Raw genomic sequence first — 18,421 nt, forward strand, 5'->3', positions numbered from 1 at the left:
AGGCTGCCTGCTCTACCTAGGTCCCCCAACCCCAGGCCTGAACCCACTCACTTGTTGGCGCCCCCCAGTTTCTTACGAATCTCCTCCATCTCATGATTCTTGTCATTCACCTCCGACTTCTTGGCCAGGTGCTGATTCTTCAGGTCTTGTAACTGGGCCATGGTCTCATCTATGATCTTCATGTGTCTTTGCTCCTCCTGGTCCCAGCAGGGGGAACAGGACAAGAAGTGAACGTTTTCCTCATCTCCTCTAAGATCTTCTCCCCTTGCCCCCTACCCTCTCCACCAGGCAGAAGGAGCCTCCAAGGCATGTCAGAGCCTCTCTTCAGGAAGCTCTCCTTTCACATACCACCATCACCCTTTAGGTGTCTCTTTATCTTTTTTCAAATTTGGTTGCCCTCCCCCCACACCCCATTATACAAGTTGCCTGATATAGAAAAGTACAAAGAATTGAAACAGTATCAAGTAGGAAAAAAAAAAATCACTCGTAATCCCACCAGCCAGAGACAACCAATTAACATGTTAGCCTATTTCCTCCTAACACTACTTACAGACAGACTCTACAGAGTTGAGACTAGACTGCAATTAAAACTCTATATTCTGACTTAATGTTATATTTGAGCACCTTTTCCACATTAAAATTACTGTCACAGGCAATATAACATCAATGTTTAAAAAAACACACACAAACAATACTATGTATTTTCTGAGTACACGGACATGAATGTACAAGTATTTAACTAAATGCCTATAAGGTCTGGAAGAATACCCACTACATGGGATTAGCTCCAGGAAGAGGAAAGGGAGTGGCATTGAGAGTGGTCAGTCAAGGGGACTGTAGTCTTACTTAATAGATCTGATTTTTTAAAAGGAAGAACGTTTGGTTTTCAATTTGATCTTAAAGTCACTTAAAGGGGACATATCTGCCACTTCCTCCCAAATGGCTCATAAAAATATGCATACACAGACAATGCAGAAACACATATGGCATGTCAGTGATTGGTGAATCTTGGTGGCAGGTAGGCAGGAGTTCTCTGTAGTAGTCTTGCCACTTTCTGCTAAGTTTCAAATGATTTCAAAATAAAAAGTTAAAAAGTCATAGAAATAGGATTCTGGATCACTTAGCTGTCCACTTACTCCTGCCCGATCTGCATTTGCATTTAAGATTCCAGTGACAGTAAAGAGGACTACTTTAATTATCAGGGTTTAATGAAAACACACACATGCAAGCGCACACATACATACATACACACCTCCCTAACAACAACAAACATAGGCAGACATAAAAGTCAAATGATAGGTTTAAGCCAAGTGAAGAGATCAAATCACCTCAGGAGGGGATGCTGTAGGAAGAACAAAGGTTTCACAGGAATTTAAAGAGAAAGAATGTAGGAAAAGTGAGTCGTCAGACAATACCCAGTGACTCAGGCAAGCTCGACTCAAACTGAGCCGTGGCCATCAGCAGCACTGGTGCAATATGAAGAGGGACTAGGTTTCAGCAAAACACCATCATCAGTTGTGCTAAATTAATGTGGTTAATTATAAAAATTAAGTTATAAGTCTGTCCTCGCTTTTTGGTGAAGAGCTCTAAGTATGTATGTTTGTATGTATTTAACATCAAGGATATTTTTAAAAAGATCTTAGGTCTTTAAATGGGGTCTGTGTATTACTAAAATTTGAAGACCATTAAACTACGCAAATACATATATGAACGTAGCATAATTTGCTAAACTCTTAACTCCCAGAGGACACTGGACAGTTTCCAATATGGAACTATAAATGTTTGTAATAAACATCAACCTCCATGCATGAAGCTGTGCCAGCATTTTGGATTTCCTCAGGTATTACTGACTAAGAGGAGATAAATATATCCTGAAGACTCTTGATGGATGGTGCCAAATGGCATAAGAATGCTGGTCTTGTGCACCGTGGCCAGTATTAATCATCTGGGTTGTTTTTTTTTTTTTTAAATCTTGGGTAAGGTGATAGGAAACAAATTACATCTGACTGTTGCTTTAATTTGCATTTCTTTGACTTCTAATACGGCTAAATTACGTGTATGTGTTTACAGGCTATTTGAATCATCTTGAACTGTTTGTGCCTCTTACTCATTTTTTTTTTCCCCTATTTAGGTCTTGGTGTTTCCTTATTTCAATGGGGCTTTTGAAATTATGGATATTATCCTTCTATCATATCTCTTCCAATTTTTCCTCCCAGTTTTTAGTATGCCTTTTTATGCTCTCCTTCCTTACCTTCTTGAGCTTTTCTATCTCATTTTCATCCTTTTTCACTGTCTGCTCCCACATGTGTACTTTATCCTGGTCCTCTTTCAGTTGGTTCTTTTCAAAATCCAACTGGATGCCCAAGCGAGTCTTCTGATTCTCAAACTCCAAACTGTGGGGAGAAAGGAGAACTAGGTCCAGGATGCAGGGATTCGGTTACTGCTGAATTTCAGTCACCACTCAGCTCATGCCTTCACATCCACATAAAACTGTTCCCTGAAGATGGAGAACTAAGTCCCTCAGCCTAACCTTGTGGATATGGCACAAGGCAGGGGAGATTGGGCCAAACTCCACTAATCCCCTTTTATATACTGGAAGACTCCAGAGCCCTCCCCGGTTCAGGTACAAAAACGTCCACCTGAATCCACCAGCTATGATAATTCCTATTTATTAAGTTCCTGTGTACTTTACATAATTACCTCTAATCCTCTAATTAATAGTTCCACAAGTAAGCATTATCGTCCTAATTTTACAAATAAGGAAACATGGGCCAAGAGGTAAAAGACCTTGCCCAAGGCCATACAGCTAGTAAATGGGCACATGTGAGATTGGAAGCCAGGTCTAACACCAAAATCCAGGCTCCTTCTCCTATGGCACCATCGCAATATAATATGATGGGAAAAGAGGTCTGGCATCCAAACCCTGCCATTTACTAGTAGTGTAATCTCAGGCAAGTTATACTCTCCACGCCTCTGTCTCATGTGTAAAATGGAAATAACAATAGTACTTACTTCAAGAGTTATTGGGAGATTTTTTAATGAATTAATATGCATCAAGTCCTGAGAAGCATGCTGGACACCCAGTAAGAACTTAATAAATTTTAGTTACCATCATTATTGACAGGTATACTGGCTGCATTCTGCTCACATTTGCTCATGGGCTTTGATTCTTTCCAACTATCACCCCCCCCCCAACACACCCATATCCCAGAACCTTCAAGGAGCAGAGCTTGGGTAGTTAAAAAAAAGCCATGGAGAACATACTAGATTCCTGCCATTGCCCTGCTCCCTGTCTCTTCGGAAACTCAAGAGTATATAACCAGCATCCAGATACTAGCAGGCCAGGCAGGACTAATTTCCAACTGCCTCCCCACTCCCCAATATGGTGTGACAGATGCTGCCAGATGTCATGCTAGCAGCTTAAACCTATTAGTCACTATAATCCAAATGGAATGTAATTAACTCTATAATTTTGAGCTATGCAATTTTAAGTCAAATCTCCTAAGCATGACTCATAAAGCCCTCTGTGATCTGGCCCCTGCTGACCTGTCCACCACCCCCGCCTTCCTCCTGACCCCATTTATATGCTCCAGACATTCAAAAAATACTTAGTTTCCAGTACAAGGTATACTCTCTCACACCTCTGAGCATGCTGTTCTCACTGCCTGGAACTCCCTTCTGTCTGCTGCCCAGCTGGCTAAGTCCTACTCACTCTACAGACATCTAGTTCATCACTTCTTGTTCTGTAAAAGCTTTCCTGACAGCTGTGAGCAGGTTCTTTGTTTCTATTACACTTTTCTGGGCTTTCTCCCTTTTTGGTGCAGTTAATTATATCCCACAGTTCATTACACACTGATGTTCGCTGTCTGTGCAAGACCCTTGTCTCCATCCCTGATTTCCACTCCCATTATTTTCCCTATGGTGAGCATGTACTCCAAAGTGATGTACGTGTATACATACATACATACATGTATAGCCTTAAGAATGCATATCCTTGTAAGTATGCTTGTTTTTAAACTTACACAAACGCAGTGTTCTAAATTTACCCATGTTACTGCCTATAAATCCAGTTCCTGCTTTGAACTGCTACACAGTATTGTATAGTCTGTATATTCATCACATTTATAACTTGTATTTTCCATAAGTGATGGCTGTCCACATTGCCACCAACATCCTACTACCACAAATGATGCCAAGACAGACAAGCCTGAATGTGTCTCTTTGTGACCCAGTGGCAAGACTCTCTGAGATATATACCCAGCCAGGAGTGGCTTTGCTAAGTCACAGAGCTTATGTAGACTTATTTTCACCAAACACTGCTAGACTGTTTTAATTTGTAGTTTGCTGATTAGGAACAAGACTGAACATCAATTTGTAGTTATCAGCCATGTGTGCTTCTTTTTCCATGAAATGCTAACTACATCCTCTGTCCATTTCTCTACTGGGTCTCCCGTTTTTATTTTTCCTCTTGATTTGCAGTTCTCTGAACACTTCCTCTGTATTTTCTATGTACATCAAGGACACTGTTCTGAAATTGTTGACCCACTTGTTTGTCTTCCCAATTATTCCATAACTCTCTGAGGACAGGGACAGTCTCAGAGTCCATTCTATATCCCTTGAGCCTGGCTTAGGGGTAGAGGGCAATGACTATTTACTATATGGGCCATGGGCTACATGAACTGCAGACTGAGTCCCAGGGTCCAGGCAGTGACCTCTTTCAGAGACTGTCATGTTTGTCTGTCTCACCCCTATCTCCCCACCAATACCTAGCACAGGACAACTTGGTACAACATAGGTACTCAAGAAAAGTTTGTTAAATGAATGGATAAACTAAAGAGGGGAAGAGAAGAGAAACTGTTGCTTTGTTCTTACTATTCTTCTAACCTAGAACTTCATTCCTCCCAGACCCCACCCCATTGCCTATCAGGAAAATGACAATAATAAAAGCTAGCATTTACTACTCTTAGTAGGTGCTAAGTATTATGCTAAATGCTTTAGAAAGACTAGTTCATCTGATCTGCCCAATAATGCCATGAGATAGGCATCAGTATTAATCCACTTTACAGATAAAGAAACTAGGGCTCAGAGACAGAGAGGTCGAGTCACTCACTGCCCAAGATAACAAGTTGGGGAAGCTAGGATTCTAACCCAGGTAAACCATGCTTAAAGCCGGCACTCTTGGGACACCTGCGTAGCTCAGTCGGTTAAGCAAACGCTTTCAGCTCAGGTCCTCATCCCGGGGCCCTGGGATCAAGTCCCGTATCAGGCTCCTTGCTCAGCAGGGAGCCTGCTTCTCCCTCTCCCTCTGCCTGCTACTCCCTCTCCCTCTGCCTGCTACTCCCCCTGCTTGTGCGCACACGCGCACTCTGACATAATAAACAAATTAAATAAATAGATAAATAAAGCTGGCACTCTAACCACAAGACTATGCCACACCACCTCCCTGATGTCCCTGTTCTTTAAAGCTGACCTACAGTAAACACCCATTGTTCTAAGAGCTGCTCCCTGTCTTATGATGCCATGTGACTTCCCAGGATATCAGGCTGGGGGCTCAAGGACACCCCCGAGTCCTCCTGTACCCGTACTTCCACCTACCGCTTCTTGGCAATTTCATTCTGACGCTTCACCTTCTCTTCCTCGAACTCCCGGATGTTGCGCACACCGATCTCCCGACAAAACTCTTCAAACACCTCATCCTCTACCTGAGGGGAGAAGCGAGGGAGGGTAAAGGTCCTTCAGGTCAGAGTGCTGCTGCCAGCCCCGTCCTGCCCCACTGCATATGCTGGCACGGTTCAGCCCCTACCAACCTGGTTCATCTTCTCCTTCAAGTCTTTCATTTCCCTCTCTCGGCTCTGGATGATCCTCTTGATATCATTAATGCGAGGCCCAAAGTTGGCTAGCTCACTCTCCAGTTTGGACTTTTCCTGCAGGAAACAGGGTTGAGGGAAAAAAGAGACCAGGCTCCTTGAAGGAAAGAGCCACTCTGAGCACACTGGCCCCTGGACAGGAAGAGCTAGCGCTCCAACATGCTGAGAAAACGTGGCTTAGAACTACCCAGTAAAGGTTCCATTATCTCCCACGTGAACCATCACACAGCTTCCTCCCCGGCCTCCAGTCGGCCAGCTTCAACTCACAGGGCTGGGCACACAGTAAACATCGTCAATTATAGGTCCACACTCCCTTATGTATAACCTTTGGAATTGAGACTTTTGATTTTAGAAAAAGGTAAAAAGATATTTCTACTACATTTTACATAATGCCTCCAGGTTGGTCTCGGTGGGCACCCCATGATCAAACACATTAACACACCTAGAAGAACTCCCACCCACAGAGACTGAAATGCCTGTACTTACTTTCAGTTCACTTTTCGAAACAGCTTAGGTATCTGTTGAATAAATGATGCTAATAATAGCATCTAATATTTACTGAGCACTTACTGGGTTCAAGGAATCAGTCTAATTACTTTACATGTATGAATTCATTCAATCTTTTTAAGAATGGTATAAAGCAGGTGGTAATTCTGACTCCCATTTTACAAACAGATGAAAACCTGATACTGACATATTAAGTAAGTTGCCTCCCGTCATACAGGGCTGAGATCTGAAACCCTGGCTGGCTGACTGCTATGCTTGGTTCCCTGAAGCAGGCTGGGTAGAGGGAGATGGGACAAGTTCCCACCCCCCCACACCCCCAAAGAAACCTCAGCCAGGAATGCCATGTGAGGGTAGCCTTTGGAGGACAGGGATGAAGGCCAGGCCCCACCTGTAGATTCAGGGCTAGATGTCGTGTCTTGGTCTGTTCCAGGTCACTCTGCGAGTACTTGAGCCTCATCTGCAGTCCATGGGCCTGAGACTGCACCTGACGTAGCTCTGCCTCTTTCCGCTTTGCCTTCATCTGCTCCTGAAGTCGACAGGGAAGGGGTAGGGGGTAAGAAGGGCACTGGCCGGCCTGGCCTTAGGAGTCCAACCCCTAGGGACGGTGCTGCCTTTGACTTACTTTCAGCTCCTCTGTCAACCGCTCCTTCTTCTCTTTCAATTTATCTACTGCTTTCTCATCCCAGCGCCGAGCCTTGGCCTTCAAGTCACTGGCCCCACCAGAGATCACCCCTGACTTCTGGAACAGGGTCCCATCCAGTGCCACTGTCTACACACAGTAGGGAGAAGAGAGAAGAGGAGGAGAAGATGAATAGGAGAATCTCCAATACTAATGTGGACAAGGACTCTCCACCTCCAATGAGGACAAGGGAATCCAAACCTTGTGACGCTGGTGGCCTCCAAAGGCAATGCGGCGAGCATCCTCCACATTGTCACAGACGAGGGCATTGCCACAAGCATACTGCAGGGCCTTTTTGATGTGGGGTGGCTCATAGCGAATCACATCAATCACCAGCTTGGCCCCCTTCAGTTCCCGGAGCTTCTCATCTGTAGGTTTCACCTGTGGAAACAGCTCGGTAAGTGGCAGAACACGGAGGGCTAGGAGGAGGGGCCCTCTCACACTGCCCTGACCCCATCCCCACCAGCCTCACCTCCAGGTAGTCAAGAGGCAAGAAGGTCTCAGGCTCCCCACGCTGTTCCTTGATATACTGAATACAGTCCCGGCCTGTCTTCTCAGAGTCCACAATAATGGCATCCATGTTCTTGCCCAAAACTTTGGTTACAGCAATCTGATACTTCTTCTGTGTGGGCTGACAGAGGTCAATGAGGCGGCCATACTGAGGAAAGTCAGAAGAGAATTAAAGCATGAGGCTTTTGGGAACTGGCTCAAGAACCCCAATTCCCAGCTCAGAAAGGGGCAGACCAAAATCTGTGTGAGAAATACAGCTTCCGTGCTATGGAGGAAAACCTTACTCTGGCCCCAAAGCAACAATCACTTCAGTCATGCCTGAACCCCAAAAGCATCTTTCTAAGCCTCACTTTTACCATTTCACAGACCACTGCTGCCCCAGGCACTAGGTCAGATACCTTATACCTCAAATTCTCACAAGCACCCAGCAAACTACATCTTTTTCCAGTTCACGTACCCCATGCCCTCTAAACCAATCGTGGTTCCCTAAGGACTATCAGATAAAGGGTAAGATCTTCAAGGGCAGGGAATGAGCCTAATTCATCCTTATAAACTCCCCAGCAGTGTCTAGAGGAGAGATCATGAAATATTTGTGGAAACAAATTAAGTTGAACCCAGGGACGGAATTAGAGCAAGAGAGAGATAATATTCAGGGAACCTTGGAAACTCAGGATTTGGTTCAAGAGGCCAAGAGCTCTGATAAAGCCTAGAATGTCCCTATAAGCAAACGAATCAGTTGGTACATGCCAAGGGAGATCATATATAGAAGCCTGCAGTTACTTCCTGGAAGACTAATTCCTGTCCTGTGACCCCTCCCCCTTTGAAAGGCCTACCCAGTCTCCCCGTCTTCCACAGAGGAGTGGACACAGCAAGACAAAACCTCCAGGAAGATGCAACTAGTGTGATGAAAAGAACATTAGGTCACGAGTCAGAACAACTGAGTTTGAACTGTAGTTCTTCCACTTACAAGCTGTGCTGTTTTGGGCATGTCACTTAACCTCTCTGAGCCTGTTCCCCCAGCTATAAACAAGGGATTAGCAACCTTGTCCTCACAGAGTTGCTGGGAAAATTATCTGACAGTGAGTGGGAGAGTAAGTGCTCAGGAAATTAGTTCCCTTTCCACTCTTACCACAGAGCCAGGGTATAGGCGCTTGATGCTTTCCATAATCTCTGCTTTTCGCTGTTGGCGGCTGCTCTCCTGTCGGTCGATACGGGCATCCCCCAGCTGTTCCATCACCTGGTTCAGCTCTTTATTGATCTCATCAATACGCCGCTTGGCCATCTCCACCTCTTCTGTCAGCTCCCCCTCCAACTTCTTCTGCTCTTCTAGGGACTGCCTACAAAGTGAGGGAACACAGGGGTTACCCTGGCTGGTGAGAAAATATTCCAGGCTGATCCTGCCTGGGGAGGGGCAGGACCGACAGGGTTCACAAGAACAAGCCTGGAAATAAGAAGAAAGGCTGCAGGGCGCCTGGGTGGCTCAGTTGGTTAAGCAACTGCCTTCAGCTCAGGTCATGATCCTGGAGTCCCGGGATCGAGTCCCGCATCGGGCTCCCTGCTCAGCAGGGGTCTGCTTCTCCCTCTGACTCTCTTCCCTCTTGTGCTCTCTATCTCTCATTCTCTCTCTCTCAAATAAATAAACTCTTTAAAAAAAATATAAATATAAATAAATAAATAAATAAATAAATAAATAAATAAATAAATAAATAGAAGAAGAAGAAGAAGAAAGGCTGCAGAGCCACATACTTGCTAGTAGTGATGTATTCCTCTAGTTTCTCAATCCGTTTCTGATTCTCTTCAATCTCCCGCAGCTTTTGTTTGATCTTGGCCTGGAAGAAAGATAAATACACACCATGACCAGAGGCTGAGCAAGTTAACTCCAAGACCACGGGGCCCTGGCTTATACCCGCTATGTGCCCACTCATTCAAGAGCCCAACAGTCCAGGACAATCTGTCACTAATGGGGGAAACCTACTAAAAAGCAGACACACAACAGTGTTCAGTGTGGCTCTGCTAATTGATGGGCCTCCCAGATCCCTGAGACCCTTTCATGGTGTTCTACTTAGCTCAGGCTAGCTTCCTCACCAAACAGGGAGGCTCAAACCAAGGCAAAGTAAAGCTTTCCAGGCCTTTCTGCACCTGTTTTCTCATCTGTAAAATGTAGGCGACCTCCCCTTCATAAAGCACATATTAAGTGCTTAACACAGTATAGCTATTAATATTAATGCCTACCACCTTCTTTTAGATCTTTAAAGGAAGTGCTTAGCAGAATGCCTGAAACATCGTAGGCTCTTCTTGGAGCACTGTAACAGCTACTATTGTTATTAGGAAGGCTGTAAACAAGGTATACTTGATAAGAGTGTGGGTTTCAGAGCTAGACTACCCAGGTTCACATCCTGGTTCTGCCACTTCATAGTGATGTGACCTTAGGCAAATTACTTCACGTCTGTACTATTGTTTCCTCATTTGGAAAACGAGGAATTAAGTGACTGGATACAAGTAAAATACAGTGCCTATCACACAGTAAGTGCTCATTAGTTGTTAGCTATTGTCATTACTGTTAAGACTACCATCACTTCTTTTTCTCTGGCCCATTATCCCTCATCTTATAACACATGCCCACCTCTGTCTCTACTTTCTTCCGCTCTTCCAGATCCAGCCGGTCCTGGTCAGCTTTCTGATCTCTATTGAACTTCTCCAGCTCCTGGGCCAAGGTAGCTGCTCTCTTGCTGGCTTCTTCTTTCAACCGGTGGTATTTCTTCACCTGTGTTAGGAACAACCAACCAAATCAGTCTCTGTCAGCAGAGCAATCCCCCATCCCACCCCCAACCCTCCCGGAGCTTACCTGATTCTCCTCCAAGGTCAAGTCTCTGCCCTGACTCTGACTCTCCTCTTCCATCCGTTCCTCAAACTCCTGCCGGGCTTTCTCTACTGATAGCATTTCCTTTTCCAGCTCATCCATGTCACCTTTACGCTTCTTATAATGCTTCTGAGCATTCTGTAGGGACTTCTTGGCTGCTTCCAGCTTCTTGATTTTATGGGAGGTATTCTCCTTGGCTTTGATGTACTGAGGCCGCTTCTGGTTCAACTCTGAGTCCTTCTCCCTTTTGCCAGAGGGGAGAGGAGTATATCAGTTAGCAGTGTGGGAGAAATGGGGGGGTTCCCAGGCTTTTTACCCAAAGGGGGACTTGAGGCCCCCAGCCAGCCTCAGGGAACTGCCTAAAGAACAAGGGGCTAATGCTGCACAGACCCTCGGAAAAGGGCCAGTCTGACTATTCCCTGGAACTGATGGCTTCAGCCTGACATTCCAGCCACTCCATTAGGTAAAGCTACCACTCCTGCCTCAGCTCTAGCCAGGCCAGGCCCCTCAGGAACAACTCCTAAGAACGCCCTGTGCCCATTTAGTTGCCCCCATCTGATCTAACCTTTTCAAATTCCCATCCTGGGCGCCTGGGTGGCTCAGTTGGTTAAGTGACTGCCTTCGGCTCAGGTCATGATCCTGGAGTCCTGGGATCGAGTCCCACATCGGGCTCCCTGCTCAGCAGGGAGTCTGCTTCCCCTCTGACCCTCTTCCCTCTCATGCTTTCTATCTCTCATTCTCTCTCTCTCAAAAAAATAAAATAAAATCTCAAATTCCCATCCTTTAAACTTCTAGCTCCAGTTTTTCTCTTCCAGGAAGGCATTCCCAGCCACTCTAGGAGCTGGGCCTCCCATCACTTCCTCTCACTTGCCAAGGTCACCACCCCTTTCAAGGCCTCTCTTTTAGGAGTACCCATCTATCTTCCCAGAGTCTGAATACTTAAATGTTCTATTTGTCTAAAATGCAAGTCAAGAAATGTGCTTGGTTCTGGCCAAAGCAAGTCAAGAGGAAGACAAACTAGTACGAGCACTGGACTCTAGGCTCAGAGGAGCCCTAGGAAACAGCACAGCCTCTTGGTTTCCCACAGGTTGCAGGCCCAGGCCTGCCTCTTACTTGATCTCCTTCTCAATCTGCTGCTGCTCCCGCATCATTTTGCCCAGCTCCTTCTTCTTCTCCTTCAGCTCATCCTCTACCTTGTCCATTCGCTTCTTGTCCTTCTCGATCTCCTTGTTCTTAGAGGCCAGTTCCTTATTGAGCTTCTCAATTTCCACTTCGTTGTGATAAAGCTTAAAGAGCTGCAGCTGCACCTGAGCTCGCACCACCTCATCCTTCAGGCGCTGGTAGCGGTCAGCCTGTGCAAACGAGGGAATGGAAGCAAGGGTGCATCAGTAAGGTACTGGCTCCACCCTGGCCCCTAAGAGCCCACAGGCAGCCCAGCCGCCTACCTCTTCTTTCTCCTGTTTGGCCTCCTTGCGTTCAGCTGCGATGTTTTTTTTGCGATGGTAATTAAACTGTGTGTCCTCTTCAGCCTTCACCATTTCCTTCTTTCGCTTGTCATATTCCTGGGCCAGCTCCCCAGAGCGACTGATCTCTTCAAATAGAGCTGTCCTCTCCTTGGGGTTCTTCATGGCAATAGATTCCACAGCACCCTAGTAAAGGTCAAAACACTCTCCCCGCTTAGAGCCTAGCCGGCCCAGCTCCCTCCACCCATTTCCACTGGATCATTCAGAAAAAGGTCACTGACCCTCTCCCTGCACTAGGTGTCACATTTCACACTGGGCTTTAAGGACACATTCCCTGCCTCTTGAGGTGCGCAGGAAGCAAAAGGGACAAAAGCAAAGACAATGCCATGTGTTACATGCAGTGACAGAAGTAGCACAGAAAAAGGACTAAAAGAAGCTTGTGGGTGGGAGACAGGCAGGGGTGTCTGTCCAGAAAAGCTTCCCAAAGGTGACATCTAAGCTGAGTCTGAAAGATGGGGAAGAACCAAGAAAGTTAAGAGAGAAGGTTATATCATGTAAAGGACAATTAATATGCAAAGGCCTGCAGGCCAAACAAAGCTGGTGAATTGTGGGAACTATAATGGTTTAATTGGGCTGGAATGCAGGGTTGGAAGGGAAAAGTACTGGCAGATGAGGGGCTAGTGAGGTGGGCAAGAACCAAAGGATGTTTCCTGAATGACAGGAGTTTGGAGTTTATGCTAAAGCAATGGTTCTCCAGCTTCAACACGCATAATAGCTTGGAAAGCTTGGTGAAACACCCAGTGCTGGGCCCCACCCCATTGTCTCTACATCTATAGGTCTAGGATGGAACCAGAGAATGTGCATTTCTAACATGTCCCCAGTTGATGCTGATCCAGAGACTACAATTTGACAACCACCTTATAAGGCAATGAGAAATCACTGAAATGCTTTAAGGAGAAAAAGGAAAGAAACAGATCTGTGCCCTCATAAGATGAACCTAGCCCAAGAGATGAACTGGAAGGGGCCAGACTGGAGTCAGTAAGCCCAGTGAGGAAGCTGCTACATTAGTTCAGGGAAGAGATGAAGATCAAGATGGAGCAGGCCCACTAGAATGGGACAAGGGTCAGCAAACAGCAGATAGCCAGTAACTGTTAAAAATGCTCACCTGGAAGACGAGGAAGTTACGAGCTTTGATGAGAATGCCTAACTTCTCTAATTCCTCACTGTATTCATGTAGCTGGACCACTTTGTTGTTGATCTTGTACTCAGAGGAACCTCCTACAAGACAGTGCATGAGTTGGCTGAAGGTCAGACCTCCCTCCTATCCCAGCCAACTAGTCTAGTCACCTCCCAGGACCCGGGGGGGGCCTTCTGGCCAGCCTCACCCACCAACAATGACACGGGCAAAGGTGCGGTCCTCAGCACCCTCCTCAGAGTAGACCATGCTGACAAAGGCCCGGTTGGCAGCTGGCTTGCCCACAGGAGCTCCATGGATCAGGTCCCTCAGGGTCTTTACTCGCAGGTTGCTGGTTTTCTCACCCAACACAAAGCTGATCGCATCCATGAGATTTGACTTACCTAAGGGAGCAGAGGGCAAAGCAAAGGAGGGGAAATCAGGAAACACAGCTCCGCCCCACCAAAGCCTTGGTTTAACAGCTTAGAGAAACAGTCCCTATGCAGTTAAAGACTAGAACCCCAACTAAGGAAACAGCATATTCACACAATGGATTGTTCTACAACTTTTAATGACATGGGGAAATGCCCACAATAGAAAAAATAAGCAGATATAAAACTCAATACAGTATGATCTCAACCAAGTTTAAAAATAAAAAAAACAGGGACGTCTGGGTGGCTCAGTCGGTTAAGTGTCTGCCTTTGGCTCAGGTGATGATCCCAGGGTCCTGGGATGGAGTCCCGCGTTGGGCTCCTTACTCAGTGGGGAGCCTGCTTCTCCCTCTGCCTGCCGCTCCTCCTGCTTGTGCGCTCGCTCTCTCTCTCAAGAAATAAAATCTTTAAAAAAAAAAAAAGTAACAACAACAAAACAAAACCAACCAAGAGCTGAAGGAAGGTAATAATGGGGAGTTGCTGTTTATTGAGTACAAATTCAATTTTGCAAGATGAAAAAGTTCAGATCAGTTGTATAATGTGAAGATACTTAACAAGACTGAACTGTACACTTAAAAAATGATTAAGATGGCAAATCTGGCTATGTATATTTTACTATAATTTTTTAAAAGGCATATTCCTAGGGGCACCAGGGTGGCTCAGTTGGTTGGGTGTCAGACTCTTGATTTTAGCTTGGGTTGTGATCTCAGGGTTGTGGGATTGAGCCCCACATGGGGCTCCCCACTCAGCATGGAATCTGCTTAAGATTCTCTCCCTCTGCCCTGCCCTGCCTCATCCCCCATCCGCACACAATCACTCCCCACCGCCTCAAATAAATAAATAAATCTTAAAAAAAAAAAGTGAGTATCTAAAAAGAAAGGTTTGGAGAACCACTAAAGAAAGCAATCACTGAGAAACAAGCAAAGGCAGTGCACAAACTTTAACTGAATTCCAGTTTCCCTTAAAAAAACAAAACAAAAAAAACCCCAAAAGACATTCTGGGGAGCAATTAGGGAAGCCTGAATACGAATTAGATAACAAGGAAATTAGTTTTCCCAGATGTGATCATGGTCTAGTGGTGACACAGGAAAATGATAATTTTAGGAGTCAAATGCTGAATCCCTAGAGGTGAAATGCCATTAAGTCTGCAACTTACTTTCAAATGATTAAGCAAAAACACACATGTAGGTTTGAATATTTTCATAATAAAAACTTGGGGAGAGGCAAAGGCATAGGAAAAAATACATGAAAATGTAAACACTGTAACCAGTGGTTGCTTCCCAAAGGAAAATAGGTAACAGGTCAGGGAAGGGAGTCTTTTTACTATCTATCCTTTGGGATTTTTTGAATTTTATATTGTGTGCATGTATGAGCTATTCAAATAAATAAGATTCTTAACATTAAGAGTGGTTATCTTTGGGACACCTGGGTGGCTCAGTTGGTTAAGTGTCTGCCTTCAGCTCAGGTCATGATCCTGGGATCCTGGTCAGGGTCCTGGGATCCAGTCCCGCACTGGGCTCCTTGGTCAGCAGGGGGCCTGCTTCTCCCTCTGCCTGCTCCCCCTGCTTGTGCACTCTCTCTCTCTCTGACAAATAAATAAAATCTTAAAAAAAAAAAAAAAAAGAGTGGTTATCTTTTCAATAGTGGAGTCACAATTGTTACTTTCTTCATTTTAGGCTCAGGTAAAAATTTTTTTCAATTTAGGCTGGGGTCAGGGGAGTGGAGAACAGGCCAATCTCTATAAATTCTATCTCAAGATTCTCCCCTAACATGTTATATGACCTTGAACTGAGGACCTGATTTCCCACACCTTTCTACCCAGCTATACAAATGGCAGCCTGGTTCCTTCCACAGAGGCAGTACAAAACAGTGATTAAGAGCTCGGGTTCTAGGGGTACCTGGGCTCATTCGGTTGAGTATCCGACTCTTGATTTAGGCTTAGGTTGTGATCTCAGGGTGGTGGGATCGAACCCCATGTCAGGGTCCATGCTCAGTGCAGAGTCTGCTTGTCCCTCTCCCTCTGCTCCACCCCGCCCCCGCTCCTACTCTCTCAAATAATAACATCTTAAAAAAAAAAAAAAAAAAAAAGAAGAGCTCGGATTCTAGTCCAATAGACCAGGTTTTTAGTTTCACTAATTCTTAGCTGACCTTCCATTCCCTCACCTGGAAAATCTAAAAAAACCATGACTGATAGGTAGAGCCTTTAAAATAATGCTGAGCACACAGTTCTCGACTGAAGTGGCAGAAGCACAGGCTTTGAAGTATGACAGGCACAGGTTCTGACCCTGGCTCTGAGAATCAGTGTGCAAGTTATAAATGTTTGTGCCTCAGCCTTCCCACCTATAAAACCAAGACAATGATATCTCCCTCATAGGGTCATTTTGAGAATTTAAATGTAAAAGGTTCCAATAAATAAAGTACCTGACACACAGTGGCGCTCAATAAATGGCAGTCCCATCCTAACACAGGTCTGAACTCTTAGCTCCGGCTCCCTCATCAGAGCAGGGCTAACACAAGCAGACCGGGAGTCAGACTTCAAGGCGTCCACTCCCAACCTTTGGGCTTCTCCCATGCTCTCCAGGGATAGTAAGGATGTCTCACAACCAAAGCCCTCCCTACTAGCAATCACTCAATACTGTAAACATTTTTATAACATGCATTATGAGCTGAATACTGATAAAATGTTTTAAGGAATGTCTTCTTTGGGGGGGCACTCATAAACCAGTGATGAAGATACAAAAACATATCCCATGAATACAAGACAGAAAAATATAAACATTAACATGTACCAAGTATCTACTGTGAGCCAGAGAAAAAGAGTAATTCACTGAGGGGACCCAAGGAATGGCTTGTGCAGGTGGGCTTTGAAGTGGGGGGGAGGGGGTCCAAACTAAGGGTCTTTTTGGAACAGCTGCATATACAAATCTACCCATGCTGAAAGGAGTGAATGCCCAGAGGTGCATTCTGGCTCTTTTCACAGGGGCCACCACACCAAAATCCTAAGAAACTGAAGTGGAACCCCAAGCATTAGCCCTCTAGGCCAGTGGTTCTCAATCAAGGTAAGGGGAAGCAGGGAGTGATTTATCCCACCCCCCAGGGGACACTGGCAATGTCTGGAGACATTTTTGGTTGTCATACCTGAGGGGTGGGGGTGCTACCACCTAGTGGGTAAAAGCCCAGGATGCTGCTAAACATCCTACAATGCACAGGACCAACCCCACAACAAAGAATTACCTTGCTAGAAATGTCAACAGTGCCGCTGTTGAGAAACCTTGCTCTACAAAGAGCACCAAAAACAGGCAAAACTCCAGCGAAGGTTCATGAGTTTGAGGTATGTCATCAAGGGCAGTCCCTCATGCTAGGAAATGATTTAGCTATAACATTTCTGGGGTGGAGGAACACCGCAGGATTCCAAACAGACTGCTTGTGGGGTAGATGGGAGAAATCCATAGTGTATTATTTACTTTTTAAGTAGGCTCCATTCCCCAGGGGGGCTTGAACTGACCACCCTGAGATAAAGACGAGAGCTGAGATCGAGTTTAACCGACGCTTAACTGATGCTTAACCGACTGAGTCACCCAGGTGCTCCAACAGCGTATCATTCAGAGGAGTTAAGTTGACCGCCCTTCCCCCACCCCCAAATTTTGTTGAGATACAACTGATATATAACATTGTATTAGTTTCAAGTAACAACATAATGATTCCACATTTGCATATACCAAGCAATGATTACCACAATAAGTTAACATCCATTACCTCACATAAACAATTTTTTCCTTGTGATCAATTCTCTCAGCAACTTTCAAATATACAATACAGTATCTCCTGACCGCTCTTTCTAAAGACACCACCCAAGTCACTGTATCCCATCAACCTAATTTCCTGTATAGCATTCATCACAGCCAAAAGTTGTCTTATTTTCTCCTTTATTATTGTCTTTCCCCTCTGGAATGCAAGTCCCCTGAGAGCAAGGCTTACTCTATTCTCCGCTGTTTCCACAGCACCTTGAACAACTCCTTATAAAACAGTAATCATTCAATAAATTTGGCAAGCGAATGAGTTCTTTTCAATGGTTCCAGTGGTAACAAAGGAGGTATTTCAAACCATCCCCACCTCTGACATGGAGGTGGAGGGTGGACACCCCAAGCACTCCCGCTGGAGACGGGAGCGCAGGGTCAGAAATTCAAAAGTGCCGCCTCGGGAGGAAAGTAAAAAAAAAAGAAGGAATTGGAGCATACCAATGCGAGGCGGGAGGGGGCGCTGGGCTGAGGGAAAAGTGTACCGCTGGGGACCGGAGGCCTTGGGAGGGCTACCAGCAGTCCCACACTTTCCGGAGAGTTCAAACAAAGCAGGGGAAGTAGCCAGATCCAGCAGGTCCCGCGGGGAACTGCGCGGCCCGCGGCTGGCGGACAACTCCGGACGCGCCACTTTTGGCGGGAGGGGGCAGTGGGCGGGGTAACGTACAGATCGGCCCGTACCACTCGCTCACGGGCGGGGGTCGCGCAAAGAGCAGACAAGTGACACCTGGGGAAGAGATTCGAGTCACAGCACCCGAGCGGGGAAAGCGGGTTCGGCCTGAACACGCTCCGGAGGGAAAGGAACCTGTGAGGGTTCGCGACATTTCAGGTCGCACGGGCTGGGTTGTACTACTCTGCTACCGGATTAGGGGGTCCAGGCTGGGACGTGCGCAGGGCCGCAGCCAGGTTTATCTCACCAGAGCCATTGGGTCCAATGATGGCGGTGAACCTCTGAAACGGTCCGATAATCTGCCGACCCTTGTACGACTTAAAGTTCTCGATCTCAATCAGTTTCAGGAAACCCATGACGGCGACGGCGCCGGCGGCTGTACAAAAGGCCGCGCCGTACGCCCGGGAACTGGGGTAGCCCGCGCGGGAAACACCGCAGTGCAGGCCGGGCGTACGACAAACCT

The 18,421-nt window shown here is 46.0% G+C and overlaps 1 protein-coding gene across 3 annotated transcripts in view; it reads right to left on the reverse strand.

Annotated features, from left to right (window-relative positions):
• The window catches only part of SMC1A (structural maintenance of chromosomes 1A), a 48,586-nt gene extending 30,176 nt beyond the window's left edge, over positions 1-18,410 (reverse strand). For 2 of the 3 annotated variants that reach the window (XR_012377049.1, XR_012377048.1), the window contains exons 1-17: positions 18,206-18,410; positions 13,276-13,464; positions 13,052-13,164; positions 11,869-12,072; positions 11,537-11,775; positions 10,409-10,667; positions 10,187-10,327; positions 9,310-9,392; positions 8,693-8,900; positions 7,526-7,711; positions 7,255-7,434; positions 6,997-7,143; positions 6,763-6,900; positions 5,808-5,924; positions 5,596-5,702; positions 2,252-2,393; positions 52-197 (exon numbers count right to left, since the gene is read on the reverse strand). Coding sequence is in view for 1 of the 3 variants with exons in the window: in XM_025852017.2 (XP_025707802.1) it covers positions 52-197; positions 2,252-2,393; positions 5,596-5,702; positions 5,808-5,924; positions 6,763-6,900; positions 6,997-7,143; positions 7,255-7,434; positions 7,526-7,711; positions 8,693-8,900; positions 9,310-9,392; positions 10,187-10,327; positions 10,409-10,667; positions 11,537-11,775; positions 11,869-12,072; positions 13,052-13,164; positions 13,276-13,464; positions 18,206-18,314 (2,708 nt within the window). In the remaining 2 variants the exon portion in view is untranslated. The remainder of the gene's footprint in view (positions 1-51; positions 198-2,251; positions 2,394-5,595; positions 5,703-5,807; positions 5,925-6,762; positions 6,901-6,996; positions 7,144-7,254; positions 7,435-7,525; positions 7,712-8,692; positions 8,901-9,309; positions 9,393-10,186; positions 10,328-10,408; positions 10,668-11,536; positions 11,776-11,868; positions 12,073-13,051; positions 13,165-13,275; positions 13,465-18,205) is intronic. The other variant, XM_025852017.2, reaches the window with a different exon arrangement.
• Between the last annotated feature and the right edge of the window lie 11 nt (positions 18,411-18,421).

The sequence above is a fragment of the Callorhinus ursinus genome, unplaced genomic scaffold, assembly GCF_003265705.2.
Source record: "Callorhinus ursinus isolate GAN/ISIS: 27379988/994484 unplaced genomic scaffold, GSC_fseal_2.0 scaffold103, whole genome shotgun sequence".
Taxonomy (NCBI): domain Eukaryota; kingdom Metazoa; phylum Chordata; class Mammalia; order Carnivora; family Otariidae; genus Callorhinus; species Callorhinus ursinus.